The sequence below is a fragment of the Trichomycterus rosablanca genome, chromosome 24, assembly GCF_030014385.1.
Source record: "Trichomycterus rosablanca isolate fTriRos1 chromosome 24, fTriRos1.hap1, whole genome shotgun sequence".
In the NCBI taxonomy this organism is placed as follows: domain Eukaryota; kingdom Metazoa; phylum Chordata; class Actinopteri; order Siluriformes; family Trichomycteridae; genus Trichomycterus; species Trichomycterus rosablanca.
The window spans coordinates 6,156,952-6,179,474 of NC_086011.1; the positions used below are offsets into that span (position 1 = coordinate 6,156,952).

Here is a 22,523-nt window from a genome sequence, read left to right on the forward strand (position 1 = left end):
AAACCGATGAAGGTGTGTTCAGTGTGGGAACTATTGGTAAAGTCTTGCCACATATCCAGCTAAGATCTTGGTTTTGAACCGATGAAAGACATTGCATTTCTGGCATTACAACGAAAGGTACCTTTCACTTGACAAATAAGTAAGTAATGGTCATGGACAATATTGTATCTCCAATTCACCTCACTTGCACGTCTTTGGGAGGAAACCGGAGCTCCCGGAGGAAACCTACACAGACACTGGGAGAACCAGCAAACTCCACACAGAAAGGACCCAGGCCGCCCCACCTGCGGATCAAACCAAGGACCTTCTTGCTGTGAAGTGACATTGCTACCCACTGAGCCACCGTGTCGCCCTCAAGTAACAAAGATAACACTTGTTAACTTTTAATTGTTCATGCCCATGGTGTATTAATGGCTTGTGCCCTTGAATCAGCGACTCTGATCGGGATGGTGTCTGAAAAGGACTGAACGACTTCGATTTTCTCGCATAGAAATACATACTAATACGTATAGTAAGTGCTCTAAATTGCAAGGTTGGATAAATGTGAACCCATGAAGTTGCACTGATTGGCCCGGATCCACCGCGGCCCGGATCCACCGGGAAATGAATGAATGAAATCGTGTTGCTACTTTCCTGACTGTATGAACTACCTCATTCTTTAACTCGCTTCTGATTGGTCTGAATGTGTGCACGGTCGACCAATTGAAACCGGACACAATGTCAAATTAACGCCTTACTATCGTCAATAAAATATTTACTTATTTATTTATGCCTTCGACATTCAATTAAAATAAATTATTATTAAAAGAATTTAAAAACACATTATGTAATTACGGTGTATATCTAAAAGTATAAACATTACATATAGCGACTTTTTATCCTACTAGCAAAGAAATAGTTGGGCCGTACCATATTGTTCTGTAGGGGTGGTTGGTTTTGTATTGTTGGATTTTTAAATGCGTTTTTGCCTTTTTAAAGTTTGTGAAAACATATATTTACTAAACGGTATATTTTAATAATATATTTATTAAATTATTCTATTACGGTTTAAATTTGAGTGTTAAATTTATATGTAGCAGACTAAAACCTCCCCTGTGCTGAGTTCAGGTTAGACGCCTGTAGCTTTCCCTGCGTTTGTGGTGACGCTGCATACAGCGACATGGCGCTGCTCCGTAAGTCATTTATTTTACTTTTACAACTTTATTAAAATAATAGCGTTTTAATTAGGTGTTCATTTCAAACAGCAAGTGTTATGTGGGTTTTTTACGTGGGTTTCAAATAAAATGTTTTAAATTGTCGACAGTGTCTGTGAACAGTGTAGGTTCTGTAAACGGCTTTTGCAGGATGCTAGCGTGCTAACTGGCTAACTACTGTAAGGCGGTGATACTGATTTGTTGGCGTGTTTGCAACATTTTTCGAGTATTTCTTGACTTTTATTTATCTTAGATATTACACAAAACTAAGATGTATTTGCGTTTAGAGTTCATTTATACAGTTTCACGCCGTGGTAGTATTGTCTTACAGCAGGTTCATACCTGTGTGTTTGTGTTCCAATTCATTCCCTAGGTGTGTGTAGTACTCACTAGGTAGTGTGTAAGCGCTAGTATTGTGCTATGCAGGTAGGGCACCTTTGTAGGGGGTGGAGAGTTATTTTTTTAAGCCCAAAAATTTGACAACCTGATACGTGTCATTCATTCGTTAGAAGCCAGTGTGTTTTGGGCTCTCGTTGTTTCTGGGGCTGTTCTTTTTCTGTAACTTAATGATCTGAACACAAACTTCTCTTGAGTTTATTGTGACTTTTATTGTGATCTTATGGTTAGGAAGTTATTTAATGCCATTCATGTTTTGGCATGGAACCCTGATTCCTTGTTATTAATTATGTCAGTGCGCTCTCAATGCTTGTCCCAAGCCCAGATAAAAAAAGAAGGGTTGCCAAATCAAGTATGCAGACCAGAATGACCCACTTTGGCAACCCCTAAGTAGTGGAGCTACACAACCAACAGAAATATAAATCAAGTTTTTATTTTGTGTGAAAGCGGCTATGCTGCCTCAAAAGGTCAAGATTTTTTCCTAGCTAGATATTTAGCACTTTAAAAGTCATAAGCTCAAATTTGGAGTCACCTGGTTAGAAAGTAGGGTGCACTGACTATTGATTCTTACAAGGGTGCATGATGCTGCGTTTTGAACTAATTGATGCTTATTCAACCACATCCTTGCAATTGCCCAATCAGGGGAATATACTAATTTTTATAAATAATGGATCTTTTTTGTTTACAATGTCCATTCTTAGTGTCAAACATTTGACTTGCATGCTTATTAATGTCTGTGTGTGTTTAAAGGTTTGGTCGGCATAGTGGTCTTCATCCTGGCTCTCGGAGCCAAGGCACTGACCCCATCACATCACCTAACACCTACAGATGTGGACAGACTTCAGGCTGCCCTGGACCAGCCTTTTAGGGACTTGAAGTCTGCATATTTTTCCATCGTTGGCCTGAGCAAGCTGGGAGTGTCTGTGGCCGATTCAAATGTAAGGATTCTCTCACACTGGAAGGGCTAACTGTGACTATAAATGTGAAATGCAATGACAAAACTTCTGGATAGTAACATGTCATGAAACAAAAAGGAAAACTTTTGGCCTGCGTGTCTGATAATGCATTTTATGTGTTTACCTATTTTCTTTAGGAGGCCTGCAAATTCATCAAGTCCAATCTGGACACCTCAAATGTTGAATCTCTCTTTTACGCTGCTGAGGCCAGTCAAGCAATCTCATCTTGCCAGGTATAAGATTTAATGTCATGTAGTAAGGGAAGAATGCTGGACAGTTTTGGGATGGTAGATTAAGTTTGTTTTGTGCTGTTGGTTGATTAGTATTATTGTTGTTACTTCTGTTCTTTAGATTGCAGTTTCAAATGAGACGCGCGATTTGCTGCTTGCTGCTGTGAGTGAGGACTCCACCGTCTCTCAGATCCACCAGGCTGTGAGTGCTCTTAGCTCCTTCGGACTGCCTCTGGCTTCACAGGAGGTGGTCAGTGCCCTTAAAGCTCGGATTTCCAAGGAGGACAATGTTCTGGCGTAAGTAATAAACCTTGGTATTTTGTGTACCTCTATTGTTAGGAAAGTTTAGTGATTATGTCTCTTAAATACTAGCCTCAGTATAACTGTATTCATACTGGTCATGTTTTATTTCTGCATTTTTCTGTGTTCTATTTAGTTACTCAGTTGTAACTCTTCTAATACGGCAGAACCCTTGCAGTGCCCTGAACAAGGAGGGCCGTACCTATACACGCCCCTGCCAACCTCTTCTTTTTACCTGCATGAGGCGGGTTCATTCAGGGAGCAGTATTGCGTACAGAGAGTCACACACTGATCTCCCATTACTCCCCATCTCTGTGCAGGTCCCATCGATCAGCCAGCAGCAATAACAAATACCTTTGACCCTCAGACATAGACACCCATGTCTGTGAAGGTGCCTGGCCATTTGTTAGCAGAGCTGAGATTCAAACTCGAAATTGGATTATTTGACTAAATATTTTTTGGGTTGGGGTAGTCCTTTTACATTTGATCACCATGTGTTTCTTTTTAGCTTAGGTACTAGCCCAGGTAGGCTAGTAATATATACAGTTTTAATGTTAACTAGTTAAGTGTGAAGAAAGTTGTAGTTAATTATATGTATATGTGTGTGTGTGTGTGTGTACAGCATCATCCAAGCACTGCAGACGGCCTCCCGCCTTTCTCAGCATGCTGAACTGGGAGAGATCCTGGAGGAAATTGAGGTAAGATAATTTATTAATGCAGATGATCCAACTTGGCTCAACATTTAACAGCCCACAATTCAGTTCTTCTCATTGTCATCACTGCTGATTGAACTAGTGTAATGTTAAATATCTGTTCTGTTCTCCAAGCCAAACTTTTGTGTTCCACACGTAGGATCTGGCTGCTCGACTGGATGACCTGGGTGGCGTGTACCTGCAGTTTGAGGAAGGACTAGAGGCCACAGCACTGTTTGTGTCTGCAGCATATGCTCTGTCCGACCACGTGAACATGGAGCCTCCATTGAAAGAGGTAAAACTCTTAACAGCACTTGTTTGTCCAGTCTTACAGGTTTGCTTAGATAATGATTTTGCTACATTGCGACATTTGTGTCTTCTTTTTAGGACCAAGTAATCCAGCTGATGAACTCCGTCTTCAGTAAGAAGTCATGGGAATCCCTGTCTGAAGCGTTTAGCGTAGCTAGTGCTGCTGCTGCTCTGTCCAACAACCGCTTTCACAAGCCCGTCGTCATTACTGCTCTGGGCTCTGGATCAATCTCACATGGTTATCCTCTCCTGCAGGTATGTATCGCTTTTTGTGGCCAGCTCTGCTTGCCAGTTTAAAATTTGCCAGCCAGCCAACATGTAAATACCTGCACACCATCTACTTTGTAATATAGAATTCATATTGTGGTGCAATTTATGCAGTAATGATCGTAAAAGTATCTATTGGTTATTACATCTTTAAAGCAGAGGGATGCATATAGTAAAAAGTCCCAGACAGAGTCAGAACAACAATTTAATATAACTGCGTGTAGTAAAAATAAATACGGTGTTTTTTACTTGCTGCTAGGTTACTTGATTTTGAATAGATGACATTCTAAAAACTTGTTTAACTAGTAGCTAAATATTGTGCCTAATCTATTATTTAGTGAGTAATATGCTAACCCTTTTAGGGAAACATTCATAACCTCACTACATGATGCTGAAGTACAGTCTGCACCATAGTAACACTCTCATCGGATTGGATTGCATATGGGCAACACCTGCATCAGATATGATGCTACCAAGGTCTTAGCTGGATTTGATTTGTTTCTGTATGATCATGTGCTCAGGTCTATGTTTTCTTTGTTTGTACCACAGCTCCAGGTGACTGATGTTCTCTGTCAGCCTCTAAGCTCAGCCAATGTGCTATTAGAGACGGCCAACTCTGCAACCTCGAAAACCCCAATACTCAGCCAGACTCCCTTCACCCTGAGCGAGTATGACACCCTGATCACTTGATTATCAAATTGTAGTTCATGCACTGGCAGATTCTGTAAGGACTGTACTCTGTAGACTACTCATCTGTTTTGTCATAATTTTTTTGCTTTTTAGTGGTGTTTTCGAGCTGAACTTTATGGCCAGCCAGCCTGCAAGCGGTTACTATCAGTGCTCTGTGTCAGTTACTGGGGACAGTCGCTTTGTGGCCAACCACATTGATGTAAGTAGAAGTATACCACACAGCCTTAAAACATTTATAAACATAAGATCTGCATCCAAGATCCAGATCCAGCCAGTTCCAGAAATACTGATGAAGTTAAATTGTATAGCAAATGCATACACATTTTAGTGTCTAATCATGCTTCTTTAAGCTAAAAACATAAATGTGCCCTGAATCATATGTTTTGTCAGAAGTCTGTTTAAATGTGCTTGGATGACTAATTTGACCCATACGTAATTAGAATCATTGTTAGAGCGGTTAATGCTACCATTTACAATTCATGTCCTCTAGTATCAGTTAGATGAGTTCTGACATGTGACGCATGTACTACTAGCAACGTAGGTTTGTACTGCGTAGCTGACTTGCTGTGTTTGTCTCACTAAAGGTCAGAAACCTGCTCTTAATTATTAAAATAACCAATGATTTATTCTTCCATGTAGTCAAATTACGTGAGCAGCTTTTAAAAAGCATTATTCTGTCTGTGTTTGGTCTAATTGTGAGGTCAAACAGAGCATTCAGCTTCTCTTTGAGGTCAGGCTCTAATACTTTAAAGGCTTTTGAACCCTGAACAATACCATGTCATGTCTTTCAGTATGCTTTAACCTTTTGTTTTTAGTGTGATTTTGAGTTTAGTTTTTTTTCTCTACATATCCTTAGCTTAAGGTGAAAGTCTCCACCAAGGTAGCCATCAACAACATGGACCTGTCTGTGGTCGACAAGGACCAGAGCATCGGTGCCAAGACCACCAGGTGAGATCCTTGTACAAACTAGTTGGGACATTTTGTATAATACAATAAAAACAATCATGTCTAACTGACAAGTGAGATTTACATTCACAATCTCACTACATGATGCTGAAGTACAGTCTGCACCCTAGTAACACTCTCATCGGATTGCATATGGGCAACACCTGCATCAGATATGATGCTACCAAGGTCTTAGCTGGATATGATTTGTTTCTGTATGATCAGTTTTACATAATAGTACAAGCCAAAAGAATAGTTCTGCAAACCAAATTGTATTTTGTAAATATTAACAAATTTAGAATTGCTTACAACACACTCAAATAAGGCATTTTTACCCTGTGTTGCATCACATTTCCTGTTAATTACACATTTTAATGGTTTGCTGAGCCTTTGTTATTGGATCCTCCTTTTATAACTAGTTATGATAACCTCACTTTTTACTATTTTGCTTGTTCATTATCTAGCTATAGTGTTACTTAAATATTCTATAAAACGTTCATTCTTATTTTCTTAGTTTGTTTCAGGCATCAGATTCATGGATTGTGTAAATCTACAAAAAACAAATAAATTGGTCAGCCACAACATGAAGTCATTTCTTAAATTAAGGGTTAAAAATGAATAAATCACTGATTCTTGTTTTTATTTATATTCATTTATATATTTATTTATGTTCATGTGGGCAGTTGTAGCCTAGTGGGTAAGGTACTGAAATAGTAATTGAAAGGTCAGTGGTTTATGCCCCACCACTGCCAGGTTGACACTTGGGCCCTTGTGCAAGGCCCTTAACTCTCAATTGCTTAAGCGATATACTGTCACAGCACTGTAAGTCGCTTTGGATGAAAGCTTCTGCTAAATGCCAAAAATGTAAATGTATTTTTTATTACATATTTTAGAGTGGAATATCCCAACAAGGCCAAGACCTCCTTCATGGCTGACAGCCACCAGAACTTTGCTATTACCTTTCAGTTGGTTGATGAAGCCACCGGAGTAGAGCTTACTCCTCACCAGGTATGCACCACAACCTCATAGCTCCAGAATGATTTATTATAAGATGAGTTAGAATGTATGTGAATCTGTGCTGTTTTGGTTTTTCCAGACATTCTTAAAAATGTTTCTATGTATGTACCCAAAGCTTGCTATATACTACTGGAACTGGTCACATGGAGCTTAGCGTGGCTCTCTGTACACGATACGTCGGTGTGTGGGGAAAAAAGCGACCACAGATTGGACCATGATCCGACAGGGGGTTGTGTAAGCGGTAGCGGGTTTACAGTCCGGATATAGAAATTACTGGATTGAGAGAATGGTCATAAAGAAAAGTATATATAATACCCACCTTCCGGTATACCAGAGGATCTTTGATGCTTTGGGCTGGTTTAGTCCGGTTATTCTTTAATGATTGAATCATGGCCTCCCAAAAGTACCTGGAAGTTAAAAAAATACCTCAGAAAGTGATTCGTACAGAAAGCTTAAAGCATTAATTAAAATATGTCTTAATTCATCTGGTGCTGCACAGAGTGCCTATTCTGGAGTTTAAGGCAAGCTAAGTTAAAGGTAATAATTAGGTGCATCACTATAGCAACCACAGGAAGATTACAGCCATATCTGGGCACCTTCCGCTTCATATTAATTTTAGAGTTCTCATCTGCGAAAACCTCTCACATTCCCTGTGGAGTTTTAGATTATAGGTCATGCCTTTAATGCAAGGATCAACACAAATACAAAGCACTCATACAGTGTATAACAAAAGTGAGTACACCCCTCACATTTCTGCAGATATTTAAGTATATCTTTTCATGGGACAACACTGACAAAATGACACTTTGACACAATGAAAAGTAGTCTGTGTGCAGCTTATATAACAGTGTAAATTTATTCTTCCATCAAAATAACTCAATATACAGCCATTAATGTCTAAACCACCGGCAACAAAAGTGAGTACACCCCTAAGAGACTACACCCCTAAATGTCCAAATTGAGCACTGCTTGTCATTTTCCCTCCAAAATGTCATGTGATTTGTTAGTGTTACTAGGTCTCAGGTGTGCATAGGGAGCAGGTGTGTTCAATTTAGTAGTACAGCTCTCACACTCTCTCATACTGGTCACTGAAAGTTCCAACATGGCACCTCATGGCAAAGAACTCTCTGAGGATCTTAAAAGACGAATTGTTGCGCTACATGAAGATGGCCAAGGCTACAAGAAGATTGCCAACACCCTGAAACTGAGCTGCAGCACAGTGGCCAAGATCATCCAGCGTTTTAAAAGAGCAGGGTCCACTCAGAACAGACCTCGCGTTGGTCGTCCAAAGAAGCTGAGTGCACGTGCTCAGCGTCACATCCAACTGCTGTCTTTGAAAGATAGGCGCAGGAGTGCTGTCAGCATTGCTGCAGAGATTGAAAAGGTGGGGGGTCAGCCTGTCAGTGCTCAGACCATACGCCGCACACTACATCAAATTGGTCTGCATGGCTGTCACCCCAGAAGGAAGCCTCTTCTGAAGTCTCTACACAAGAAAGCCCGCAAACAGTTTGCTGAAGACATGTCAACAAAGGACATGGATTACTGGAACTATGTCCTATGGTCTGATGAGACCAAGATTAATTTGTTTGGTTCAGATGGTCTGAAGCATGTGTGGTGGCAATCAGGTGAGGAGTACAAAGATAAGTGTGTCATGCCTACAGTCAAGCATGGTGGTGGGAATGCCATGGTCTGGGGCTGCATGAGTGCAGCAGGTGTTGGGGAGTTACATTTCATTGAGGGACACATGAACTCCAATATGTACTGTGAAATACTGAAGCAGAGCATGATCCCCTCCCTCCGGAAACTGGGTCGCAGGGCAGTGTTCCAGCATGATAATGACCCCAAACACACCTCTAAGACGACCACTGCTTTATTGAAGAGGCTGAGGGTAAAGGTGATGGACTGGCCAAGCATGTCTCCAGACCTAAACCCAATAGAACATCTTTGGGGCATCCTCAAGCGGAAGGTGGAGGAGCGCAAAGTCTCGAATATCCACCAGCTCCGTGATGTCGTCATGGAAAAGTGGAAAAGCATTCCAGTGGCAACCTGTGAAGCTCTGGTAAACTCCATGCCCAGGAGAGTTAAGGCAGTTCTGGGAAATAATGGTGGCCACACAAAATATTGACACTTCAGGAACTTTCACTAAGGGGTGTACTCACTTTTGTTGCCGGTGGTTTAGACATTAATGGCTGTATATTGAGTTATTTTGAGGGAGGAATAAATTTACACTGTTATATAAGCTGCACACAGACTACTTTTCATTGTGTCAAAGTGTCATTTTGTCAGTGTTGTCCCATGAAAAGATATACTTAAATATCTGCAGAAATGTGAGGGGTGTACTCACTTTTGTTATACACTGTATATCTGATTATCATAGGCTTTAAATATAAACCTGAAACATCTCCAAAGTTAAACGAACTCTAGCTCAGGTCTTACACTCCACACCAGCCTTCCCAAGTGATCTTTTTCCTCTGTGCTCTACTCAGACCTTTGTAAGGCTTCATAACCAGAAGACCGGTCAGGAAGTGGTGTTTGTGGCTGAGCCAGACAGCAAGAAGCTGTACAAGTTCGAGCTGGACACAGCTGAAAGAAAGGCCGAGTTTGATTCAATGTCTGGCACCTACGCGCTCCATCTGATGGTGGGAGATGCCACACTGGAGAACCCGGTCTTATGGAATGTGGTATGTAAACCTTGTTAACTTCTCTATGAGGATCAAATTATTGTTAATCTCATGGACCACCAGAGTGTCCCACAGTTTAGAAATTAAATATTTATTTATTTATTTATTTTTGCATTTCTTTAAAGGCTGACATTGTTCTCAAGTTTATTGAGGAAGAAGCTCCATCGGCTGTTCAGTCCAAAAATCTGTACGTTCCCAAACCAGTGATCCAGGTGGGTAACCTCATTAATAATGTTACACAATCTGCCGGGTGTCCAATCGGCTCTGCCTGTATGGAAGGAAAAAGGAGAATAATCAATTGAATTTATGAATGGCAGTGATTTTATTTACTACAGTACTGAAAAACCTGTTTTCTGTGCTTCTAGCATCTGTTCCGTGAGCCCGAGAAGAGACCTCCCACTGTCCTGTCCAACACATTTACTGCACTTGTTCTCTCACCCCTTCTGCTACTGATTATTGTGGTATGAGCTTTACAATTATTGCTTTGCACCTCATATGGCTACTGTTTTTAACCAATATTTGGAGTTCCGGTGGTGGTGTGGTCTATCAGTCTAGCCCACCTCTGCTGAGATCACGAGCTCTTCAGTTCGAATCTCTGCTCTGCTATCAGACAGCCTGGCGCCTACACAGAGGATGGGCGGGTCAATTAAGCAATAGAACACGAGAGGGAGTGTGTATCGTGCGATAACACATGACCTTGAGTGTTCTATTGCTTTTATACAACAGTTTTTACAAAATAAAGAAAGAAAATAAATCAAAGAAGCCCTGAATTTCATATTAAATATGCTTTAATATTGACAATACCTTCCGCCAAAAAGTAGTTCCACAACGAATATAAAGTTTAACACTACAAAGCAGACATCCCAAGTTGCAAAAACTCATTTCAGGGAGGTAAGAACAAGAAGAAAAAGAAGAAAGCAAGAACCTCCGAAGGGAAAAAAAGAAATAAAAAAACCTCTCGCACACACCAAAGGCTTTGGATGAAAACAGAACTACTAGGAGCTGCTAACTGGCTTAACTAACTGTTCGCGTTACAAACACATTAATGTTCCCTAAATAGTGCACTAGACTGTGTATCAGATCATGGATATATGTTCCCTACATAGTGCACTAGAGAGTGCATTAGACAACTGGTTATGTTCCCTACACAGTGCGCTAGATTGTATATCAGATAACGGATTTAAAACGTGACCGGGAAAAAAAGTCTGTGTCGCCTGCGTGCGCGTTTGTGTGCATGAAGCTTGTCGTTAAGGGCAACGCGTCAGCGGAGTAATACCATTGTGGTGTGAAAAGACCGTGCTGTTATCACGAATATCAGCACGTTTAGAACGCTTCTCAACCAATCAGATTGTAAGGTCGGAACTACCTGTTGTATAATTTACATTTAAAGCAGTTAGTAGATGCTTTTAATCCAAAGCCGAATACAATAGGAGTGATTAAGGGCCTTGCTCAGGGGCCAAGCAGCAACTTGTGGTGGGGTAGAACCAGAAACCCTTCAATTACCTGTCCAGTACCTTAACGGCTACTGTAGTTTTTAAATATGGTTATATATAGTTTATTAAACAACTAAAGCAAATATGTTGCAGTGTTGCAACCAGGAGCCTCAAAGGTTGCGAGCTTGTTAACCTACCAACTGGTTTTGTTTGGTTTGTTTTAAGTGTTAGCAAAGTTTTCTGAAAGATATTGTAATGACTAAACATCCCCTTTATTTCTGTGTAGTGGATCAAGTTGGGTGCCAACATTTCCAACTTCAGTCTGTCTCCCAGTTCTATCCTCTTCCACCTCGGTCATGCAGGTGAGTGCCAAGAAACATCCTTGTTAAACTGCCCACTGACTGGATAAACATTTTGAATTCTGTTAATGCTGTTAATGTTTATTTATAAAACTTCAAATCAGGGCTCTTGGGTGTCACAGTGGTAAATTACGCTAGCCTAATGGGATCCAGTAATATTGGCCGGTTGGACATCTACATATAGACATTATTTGTTTTTGTCTGGGGTAGTTGGGGGTGTTCATTTTGTCCAATACCTGGTATATTACTTTCTGTTCTTCTTCATGCCACAGCCATGTTTGGTTATATACAATGCAGTATTTTAAGTACGTCTTCCAGATGTTCTAGATTATTTCTTCTCTCCGTTTCAGCCATGCTGGGCCTGATGTACGTGTACTGGACTCAACTGGACATGTTCCAGACTCTGAAATATCTAGCCATCCTTGGCAGCCTCACATTCCTGGCTGGGAACCGCATGCTGGCCCAGAAAGCAGTCAAAAGGTACAGTGCGCATCCTCCTTGTATTCATCATCTTGAAGGATTAGTCTTACACTGAGTTTAACATGCTGTCTGACTCCGTACCGGCACAAAACAGATACTGTTTATGATTTTAATGCCTCATTACACTTTGTGAAAGAAACTGATGTAAGCACACTAAAGGTGAGTCTCAAATTAGTGGTCTGAGCCCTTAGGTGTCTGGGTGGAGATCTGTATGTCATCTTGAAGTTCAAAATCAAGCCTAAAATGAATAAAAAAAATTAAATGACACATCCAGCTGCTAGTTAATCACTGACATTCTTATTCTACCTCAAGTTGGCTTTTGCAGTCTTTCACTTTCTTTGCTACGTCTTTCATGCTGAATTTTAATGGAATTACAGAAAGGACAATATTTCCCTCAGACTTCCTCTGTAATGTTACAGTATTTTCTAGCTATCTAACCCTCCTGTCCGCTTCTCTTTTCCCTTCCTTCCACATCATCTTCTTCCAGGGTTGTTGCTGAGCAGACTAGTAGGTTGGCTAAGTATAGAAGTCTGCGGTGAATGCCCTTAATTTTTACCAAAGCCCAGTCTTCCAGACTGAAGTAAGACTCCGCATCCAAACGAAAGCATGCCAATTTTGGTGTCAAGTGCATGGCTGTGTGTTTGCACCCCCATGTCATTACTATTTGTTTGTGTGGTGCCTCATTGCCGTCCCATATACTCCCTGTTGAGTATCTTTATAAACAAGCTCATTGAAAGACTTGTTGGCATGCATGTCTTATTGCTATTAATGACATGGTATTTACAGGTAATTTAAATGTAGTACCACAAATGTACACTCACTGAGCACTTTATTAGGTATACCTATCTGGTCCAAACATTCATTGGTTGTCTACCATACAGATGACCTTTGTCTGTAGCCTACCCATCACTCTGTACACTTTGTCACCCTCCCTTTCCCATACCCCATTTATCACTCGAGAGGGTCCCTCTTAAACATGTAATGTTTGGGTGGTGTACCATTCTTAACATTCATTGCATTGACAATGACATGGTCATAACATGGTATTGTGTGTTGTGGTGGAAAAACCCTTAATGTATTACCTCAGAGACTGGATTGTAAGTACTCTTTTCTGCTCACAATCCAGTCTCTGAGGTAACTCTGACACAGAAGATTCTTCTCAAATGGATTGAAGTTTATTGAAGCACAATTGTGGATTCTTACATACAACGTAAAGGCATACCGCAGTAAGAATCCACAATTGTGCTTCAATTGTGCTTCAATTGTACTTCAATCCAGCTGAGAAGAATCTTCTGTGTCTGAGTTTTTATATGTGTATCGTGTGCAGCAAAGCTTTCAACACTCCAGAGTCAGTACTGGGAGGAGAACCATGTACCAACCAAAAACATAATACCAACAGTGTCCTGCAATCAGAAAGTGTCAACTGTGTGTTGTGCATGAAAACAAACAAGACTGCTTCATTGCACAGTTCTAAACAGCTTTTGATTTCTTTTTCAGACAAGAGAGCAAATGATCATGGAAAGCTGTCTTGAGAAGACTGGCGCTTCATTTTTGTTCATGTCTTTATTTAAGTGAAGAAATCCGGCAAGCAAAGCAAAGGTTGGTGGAAGTAAACTGGTGTGACTCTGACACTTGACAGTTCACCCCACTGTTCTAATAAAGGACGACGTCTACAAATCTGAAAACACGAATGCAGTTTTACAATTTCATTAACTTTTTTTGTTGGAAAACTGAATGCACTGTAAGATTAAGCTGGTTCTGTTCAGGTGCTTTTCCCACTGAAAGCTGTCTGATGTTTTGTCCCCGTCCTTTGTTTAAAAACTGGTGTTTTCTGAAGGTGATGTGATCAATTACGTTTTTATTTGAATTCTAGTGACAAACAGCATTTGTTCAACTTCACTCTATTCCCAAATTTTGATACTTATGTTGATTACTGATTATTGATTGTGCCATTCGTCCAGCTTTTAACACCATGAACACCCAGCAATCATTGGTTTTGTAAAGAAAATAAAAAACAACACCACACGTTTCTTGGTTTTGATTTTTCCCCCCCTTAAGTCAGAGTAAGTGCTGAGATTGTTATGATTGTATGTCTGAGAAAAGTAATTAACACACAAACTATTGAACTTGTGACCAGATTGAGTCAGAATCTACAGTCCAGACTGGAGAAAGGTTATAATTGTCCGAGTCTTTTTTGGCTGGTCATTGATCCACGCTGATCACTTCTTGTTACCTACCAGCAGCAGAGTCTCACAAACTTCAGTATCACATAAGAAGCCATGCTCTGCCATCTGTGATCAACCCCCCCAAATGCAGGCACCTTGACTAGTCAGCAGTGGTCATAATTACCTCAGTGTCGTATGTAAGTGTAGGTGCCTGGCCAACTGATAGCACAGCTGAAATTCAAACTTGAGAGCTTGAGATCTTAGCACTGGTGGATAATTAAACTTGTGACCAGACTTAGTAAGAGTCTACAGTCCAGGCTGCAGAAGTGTTATGATTGTCCATAAAAGTCATGATTGTCTGTATCTTTTTTGGCTTTTCATTGATCCACAACTCTGATCGCTTCTTTTCACCTGCCAGCGACGGAGTCACAAAACGCATTATCGCAGAAGGAGCCATGCTCTGTGATCATGATCAATGGTCATAATTACCCCAGCACCATGGAACCCTGTTTCAGCCATTGCCCCTTTTTCATACAGAGACACAGTCAATCGCATATCAGGTCATGATAAGGTCATGATTGCCTGTGTCTTTTTTAACTAGTCTTTAATCCACATCCGATCGCTTCTTTTCACCTGCCAGCGGCTGAGTCTCACAAACCACAACATTACATCTGTGATCAATCCCCCTCCCCCATGCAGGCACCTTGACTGGTCAGTGCCATGGAACCTTGTTTCAGCCATTGCCCCTTCCCCTATAGACACACAGCCAATCATATGTCGGTGTAGGTGCCTGGCTGGCTGATAGCAGAGGTAAAATTCAAACCTGAGAGCTTGAGATCTCAGCACTGGTGGACTAGTGTGTTTTACCACTGTGCCACCAGAGCGCCATTAAAGAAACTAATCTTAACATATTGTATCAAGCTTTTAAAAGGTCAGATAATGTGACAAGACAATGAAATGAAGCAGATTAATGTTATTGGGATGATGTACCCTGGCTGAAAAGGGCTGTTCATGCGTGAAATCTTAAAATGGTCATAAATTTCTTCTCACTGCAATGTGAGTCTGACCGAATGCTACATGAATTGATATTGCTGCGTGAAGGGTTCTAGCAGTCTGTCTTTTTTAAGCTTTGACCATAAATGGATATTCAGTTTTTTTGTTCACTAAAGACACTTGAATTAAAAACAGACCACACTGTATGAGTAATATCTGCAGAAATCCAGGTGATAAAGGTGGTTGGATACATGTATTTTGACACAACTGATTAAAAAGCAGTATAGGTAAGCAGTATAGGTTTTCAGATTTATTCAGTTTCTCTTGAAAGCAAATGCTGCGTGACTTTAAATAGACTTAGCAGTATAGGGGTTGTTTTCTTTGTTGAGTCTTAACGTTCTTCATCGTTAGTGTCAACGATCACGCTTGCTGCACTGGAGACTGGAAGAACAATAAGAGAGTAAAACAATAAGTGAAACGTCTTCATGATGATAACATTTAGGCCACGTTCACATTGCAAGATTAAGTGCTTAAATCCTGTTTATTTTGCTAGCCCACCAACAATTGGATCCGGGTTTGAATCTCACCGGTGCCATCAACCATCCAGGCTTCTACAAAGAAGTACCTGTGTCTTGGTTCCCCCTTGCACCTAATGTTTCCTGTCGGAACCAGACCTGTCGCAATCCTGTCCAGGATAATGCAGCTCAATGAAATAAAAACCTGAGTCTGAACAGATCACAGTCTAAAGCCGAACCCAGCTGGGATATAGTCTCAGCTCTCCTTGGCCAGTACAATGCAAATGAAAATAAGGTATTTGTACCTGTAGTGTGAACGTAGCCTTACATTCCAACTGAACACTGTTACCTAGTGTGTTAAAGTCCTCTTTGGTGTTTGCTGTAACTGTGTTGTCTTTCAATAGACATCAGGTCCTGTTTGAAAGTGTCCTCAAATATGTCCGCCTGGCGTTTTACATACTGTTCAGATTCTGGCCTGCGTCTGAAAAAACAATAGAAGCATTTGAATCTGACGCCCAGGTGGGACCAGCGCTGGGATTCTGAACTCCTCAGTCAAGTCAAGTCAACTTTGTTTATATAGTGCTTTTTACAATAGACATTGTCTCAAAGCAACTTTACAAAATCCAGGACCAACAGATACAAAAACCCCTGTTGAGCAAGCCGAGGGCGACTGTGGCAAGGAAAAACTCCCTGAAAATTACAGGAAGAAACCTTGAGAGGAACCAGACTCAGCAGGGCCCATCCTTCTTGGGTGGCCTGGAGGATACAATCAACCGGGTACCCCTAGCCTGCAGCATACAACATTGGCCATTAAAGTCTGCTGTGTTGGAAAAGACCGGACTGAAATTGGGTGGGGTCTTCGACGCTGTGTAGGACCCTGGTTAGTAGACCAAGGCGCCTGTACAGAAAGTGAAGGAGCATGGAGATCAGTGCGTGGCTTGCAAATACTGGCCTCATGCGGGAATTAACCGAATGTGAGGGCGAATAAGAAGGGGTCGGAGGGAGCGTGAGGCAGGCAAAAAATACCCGTCTCGGACACGACCGGTGTCTCCAGCTGTGGAAGACGAATTGACTATGCTGCACTCACGCTGTCAAAAAGAGTATTTGTGAAGCCAGGTACTGATGTTGAACTAGAAGGCCTGGTTTGCTTTTTATGTTTATGTTTGGGGCAAAGGTCAGGGCACTGTGCAGGCCACTGGAGATCATCCACAGCAAATTCATTAACCAGATCTCGCTTCTATTTAAAGAAATTTGGTAGACCGACAGTGGTGCAAACCTCAGGCTATTGTACTAAATATTATTTGAAATTAGTGGAAGTACAGTAGTGTTCAAAAAAAGAGCAGTCCAACACCATTAACTTGATAAATCACTGTTTTTAGTAGAAGTGATATTTCTATATAGCAAAAAATTCACTTGAAAGTGTAGTAGAGTAATGAAAACAAAACAAACCCAACAATTAGGACATGTATCCCACTCATTCTGAGTAATTGAAGCATTGATTGAAAGGGGGTTGTTCAAAATAATAGCAGTGAGGAGTTCAATTGGTGAAGTCATTCATTCTGCAGAAGAACGGGTGTCAATTTTGGCCCTTATTTAATGTAGGAGGGGGGCAAATGTTGCACAGGTTGGTCATAGCTCATTTCCTTTTGAAATATTGGGTAAAATGGGTTGTTCCAGACATTGTTCTGATGAACAGCGAACTTTGGTTAAAAAGTTGATTGTAGAGGGAAAAAACATACAGAGAAGTGCAGCAAATTATTGGCTGCTCAGCTAAAATGCCTTAAAGTGACAACCAAAACCTGAAAGACGCAGAAGGAAGCGTGGAACTACTGTTCGAATGGATCAGAGAATAGCCAGAATGGCAAAGGCTCAGCCAATGATCACCACCAGAAAGATCAAGGAACATCTGAAGTTACCAGTAAGTACAGAAGATGATTAAGTAAAGCCAATTTTCCAGCAAGAACTCCTTGCAAAGTCCCGTTGTTAAGAAAAAGACATGTCCTGAATGGGTTCAAATTTGCCAAGGAACACATTGACTGGTCCAAAGAGAAATGGCTCAACATTTGTGGACTGATGAAAGCAAAATTGTTCTTTTTGGGTCTAGTGACCGTAGACAGTATGTCAGACAACCCTCGAGCACTGAATTCAAGCCACAGTACACTGTGAAGACAGTAAAGCACGGTGGTACAAAATGATGATACGGGGATGTTTTTCATACCATGGTGTAACGCCTATTTATCACATACGAGGGATCATGGATCAATTTAAATATATCAGAATACTTGAGGAGATCATGTTGCCCTATGTCGAAGAAGAAATGCCCTTAAAATGGGTGTTTCAACATGATAATGACCCAAAACATCCTGGTTACAGACAAACAAGATTAAGGTAATAGAGTGGCCAGCCCAATCCCCTGACTTCAATCCCAGAGAGAACTTGTGGGCTGACGTCTGAAACACGTTTTTTTGAGGCACAACCCAAAATTGCAGAAGAACTGTGGAATGTAGTCTAATCATCCTGGACTGGAATACCTGTTCAGAGGTGCCAGAAGTTGGTCGACTCCATGCAACACAGATCTCAGAAACAATTGTTATGCCACTGAATATTAGTTCAGTAATTTAAAGTAAAGTAAAACCTCAAACATTTTTTCATGTTATAGATAAATTTTTTTAGTTTTTAAAGAAAAATGCTGGCACTGCTATTTTTTGGAACAGCCTAATATTCATTTTTCTTAACTTTCTGTAAAGGATTAACACAAACTGGCTACATTTAGTTAATGTTTTGATTTAGAATTGAAAGTGTAGTATTTTCAGTGCGTTTGCATTTATGGAAATAAAAGTTATTATAATGATTTTGTGCTTTATTCACTTTTTTAAAGTCACTGCTATATTTTTGAACACTACTGTATGGCCAGTTTGTGTCATTACTATTTGGACATATCATTTAGTATTTCACTATTTATACGTGCATTTCAAATGCAAAAAGAAGCTTCTTACAAAGTTGTACCTGTTATGCAACTGAGAGGACTAAAATGTAACAAAATACTTTGTGGAAATTGGCTAAAAAGAAATAAAATAAGTACTTTACCTTAGTCTTTTACCCCTGATTGTTTGTAGGAACTTCCTAGCAGATATTTGACCAAGAACCTTTCTGTAGCTGTTGGTGAAGACTGCATCAGCATGTCTTCCAGTCCTAAAAAAGTTAATAGTAATAATAAATAGTAAAACATTTTAGTAAAAGGTTTTAAGGAAACATGTTTCTTTAAAGACAACCTTCTTTTGCAGTAGGAACTATTCCTGTAGCTGCTGATCAGACTTGTACGACAGTATAGAGATATTCGAAACTGTACTTAGCTTGGTGGTTTTGTCTGCTAGGTCATTTTACTAAAACACCTTGCTGGCCAAGGATGGGAACACTGGCACGTAGGAAGACAGGCATAGCTGGTGAATCCCTGACCAAGCCTTTCCTTCTTCAGGCAGAGCACATCCTGGACTTAAACTTAAGATCTTAAATCTTAAGTCTTAGTTGGGGGTATTAGAACGTCCACTATTTTTGTGCTCTTGTTGTAATCTTTTCACATTAACAGCATTTAGCAGACCTTTTCATCCAAAGTTGTGACTCAATACAATTTAAGCAACTAAGAGTTAAGAGACCAGGGCAGATGTAGCCTAGTGGTTAAGGTACTGGACTAGTAATTGAAAGGTCGCTGGTTTAAACCTCACCAGTGCCAGGTTGCCACTGTTAGGCCCTTGAGCAAGGCCCCTAACCCTCGATTGCTTAGACAATGTATACTGTAACAGTACTTAAAGTCGCTTTGGGTAAAAGCATCTCATGAATAGCAAAAATGTAAATGTAATAGCGACCCAACAGTGGCATCTTGGCAGTGGTAGGGCTTGAACCAGCAACCTTGTGAATACTTGTCCAGTACCTTAACCACTTACTCTCCACTCCTAGGGAACGTAGCAAGAGTGAAACATGAATTCATTTTATTCCTAATAAATAAATACCCAGGCCTTTGATAATACTTGTGTAGCCTGTTCTAGCTTTATGAATGTCTACATTCCTTTGATTTTCGTCAGAGGATTAGACTCAGTTTGTAAAGCAGAATACCTTTAAATCCTACAAACAGCGGGAAAAATCACAGTAGGTCATAGTAACAAACCTGAACTCTACTTGCTGGCTCCGGGCGGATCTGTAGCCTGTGGGGGGCTGCAGGGGATTCTCCACAGAGGAGCTCATGAGAATCGCCGTAGCTCTCTGACCAAACCTAGAAAAGCGTTTCAATAAAACATCGAATAAAAAAAAAAATCATTCATTCTTCTTGAGGATCTGCTTCATTCAGATCAGCGCAGTGGAGGGTCAAATCCCAAGACGACTGGGTGCTGTGGATGGCTTTGCAAGGCCTCATACACTTACTCACGTATACCTTTGGTGTAGACAATCCAACCTTTAGCATATTTTTGTAAAAACTGAGAAGTTTGAATACTTTCTGAAAACCAACAATGATGCACTCCAAGCATACCAAACTCCACACTGATCATTTCAATGAGGATTGAACCTGGGTCAGTGGAGATGCTCTGCACCAACCATACCTGTAACTGTGACACATTGTTTGTGTTAACTAATCCATGCACTCATTTACTTCCACTTGAAATAGCTCATAAATAGGTGTTCGGGTGGCACAGCAGTCTCAAATTTGAATCACAGCAGTGCCACCAGCCTGGCCGGGCTCTCAACAGACCCAGCTGCCCATGTCTGAGGGAGGGAAAGCAAGACGAGGATTCACCTCAACAATGACTTCTACCTAAGGATTGTGCCAGATTCAGGTTCCACCAGGATTTCAAGGTCTGTAAGTTTGAATCCCAGATAAAGCTATTAACCTGGTCAGGCATCCAAACGGGTACAATCGGCTGTGCCTGAGGAAGGAAAGTTGACCGGAAATCATTGACGTAAACTGTCACCTTATGCTGAGAGAAAATGTCTCAAGAGAATCAGATGTACTACAAGAACCACCAAGCAGATCTGTCATCAATCCAAATTTGATGGAAAAAGTGACAATAGCCACAGTCAAGCAAGCTTTACAGTCAAGCAGGCTCCATGGGCTTAGGAATTAAATTAACTGTACTGTTCATGTCCTTATAGGGGTTTGATTTTAGAACTTGGTAATGATCCCTTTGGGAAATCTATGTGCTAACAACTTCATTCGCACATCCGACATCCTCACTACATTCATTCTTCTGACTTCCAACAAGTCACATGTCACCGCTTCAGCGAAAAGCACAAAATTTTTTTTAAAAGCTTTTATAAAGTAATCAAACTGCCAGACGCTAGTCTCTGCAACAAAAGCCGAACATTGCCTCTGGCACGTAATGTGACCCGTGTGAGACTCTGGTTGTTAATTAGCAGCACTTGTGTTGTGCAGCTTCTCTCCAGCCTGTAAGAGGGAACAAGGCTTTGTCTGCCAGTGCTACCTCATTCTCACCTCACTGTATGAGGACGCTGGAAATGGAAGTGTAAGAGCAGAATAATATGGACATCCGAAATGAGTCACATAGCAGTAATTAGGCACCTTTCGACCAGGAACATCCTAATTTGGAGTACAGCACAGTGCTGGTTTTTTTTTGTGTAGGTTTTGCTGTAGTGAAAACCTTGGCCAGCTTGTTGAGTGGGGTTCAAGTGTTTTATTGGATTAACATGCAAAAGAATGTGCAACATAATTTGCTAACAGTCCATGTTGCTCGTTGATGTCTCACTCACATATCATTAAATAACAATTATGCATGTGATGGTCAAAGACCTGAAGGACTTTGATAAGGACCTTATAGGTATCAAATCGTTCTGGCCAGACGACTGGGTTAAAGTATTATAGAAATAGCAAATTCTCACAGGCAGTCGGGGTGGGGACCCTCGACAGTGGTCTAAGAAGGTACAAGACACAAACCACTCACAGGTTGTCAGGTGGCCAAGGGGACATAAAGGTTACGGTGCCTTGTACAGACCAATAGAAGAGCTACTGTGGCTTTAATTGCAGATCATTTTAATACTGGTACTGAGCTGAATGCATCACAACACAGTGCATAGAACCCTTCTGTGTACAGGGCTGCATAGTCACAGCACTCATGGTAACACCTGCCCCCTTTCAAAAACACCTACAGTAGGCACACAGACTTTGAAACTGGACATCGGAACAATGGAAGCCAAGTGTACGACTTGGCCTGGGTGCAAGATTTACTTGCAGGAGAGATGGTACCAGGATAAATGGCTGCTAATTAATATGAAATTAATAAAATAATATTTAAAAGACTATATAAAGCTTAATTAATTGAAAACATTGTATTATACAAATCTGTAATACTTGAATCATTTGATACCCAATAATGATACCCTCCAAATTACCAATTGACGTGGAATTATCAATAAACTCTTATTCTGGCCCTGTCCCAACAATCAAAATTTATTTATATTTACAAATTACAATCAGGTTGGTCAGGCAAAACATTAAAATTCACTTCTTTTTACTTTCAGTACAAAAGAAAAAGAAATAGTTCCACAGAATTAAGAAATTACAAATTTTTGTTTTTACTGTATTTTACAAAATGACCCAACTTAAACTAAGAAAAGCTGTAATCACTAATTAGAAAGGAGAGACTTCAAGCTTCGAAATGGTAGCATAGATATTTAGATGCAATCTAATGCTCTTTAAGTATCTATATACAAATATGATCAGGTAAGGCAGATCTGTACACTTAAATATAAAAATATATAAAAACAAAGTTTTGTTTATAATAAATAAAATCTGAAATTATGCTTTTAATGACTTACCGTAGTGATGGATAGAGTGGCATGCATGGTAAAGGCATTAACATCCAGCAGAGTGCCAACACTACAGTTCTTTCCATCAT

The 22,523-nt window shown here is 40.5% G+C and overlaps 2 protein-coding genes across 2 annotated transcripts; one reads left to right on the plus strand and one right to left on the minus strand.

Moving 5' to 3' along the window:
- The first annotated feature begins 1,142 nt into the window (after window positions 1-1,142).
- Window positions 1,143-13,973, plus strand: rpn2 (ribophorin II). The gene is made up of 17 exons (XM_062986298.1): window positions 1,143-1,172; window positions 2,340-2,527; window positions 2,683-2,778; window positions 2,897-3,072; window positions 3,698-3,773; window positions 3,928-4,062; window positions 4,155-4,331; window positions 4,893-5,011; window positions 5,127-5,232; window positions 5,890-5,981; window positions 6,872-6,986; window positions 9,482-9,676; window positions 9,802-9,888; window positions 10,042-10,137; window positions 11,396-11,471; window positions 11,819-11,948; window positions 13,446-13,973. The coding sequence occupies exons 1-17, from the start codon at window positions 1,160-1,162 to the stop codon at window positions 13,459-13,461; spliced, it is 1,893 nt and encodes a 630-aa protein (XP_062842368.1). The 5' UTR covers window positions 1,143-1,159; the 3' UTR covers window positions 13,462-13,973.
- A 1,459-nt stretch (window positions 13,974-15,432) lies between these two features.
- On the minus strand, window positions 15,433-22,523 carry ghrh (growth hormone releasing hormone). Its single transcript, XM_062987015.1, has 5 exons — window positions 22,444-22,523; window positions 19,784-19,888; window positions 18,709-18,813; window positions 15,971-16,102; window positions 15,433-15,547 (listed from the first exon to the last, which is right to left on the minus strand). Exons 1-4 carry the CDS (start codon window positions 22,521-22,523, stop codon window positions 15,979-15,981), a joined length of 414 nt encoding a protein of 137 aa, XP_062843085.1. The 3' UTR covers window positions 15,433-15,547; window positions 15,971-15,978.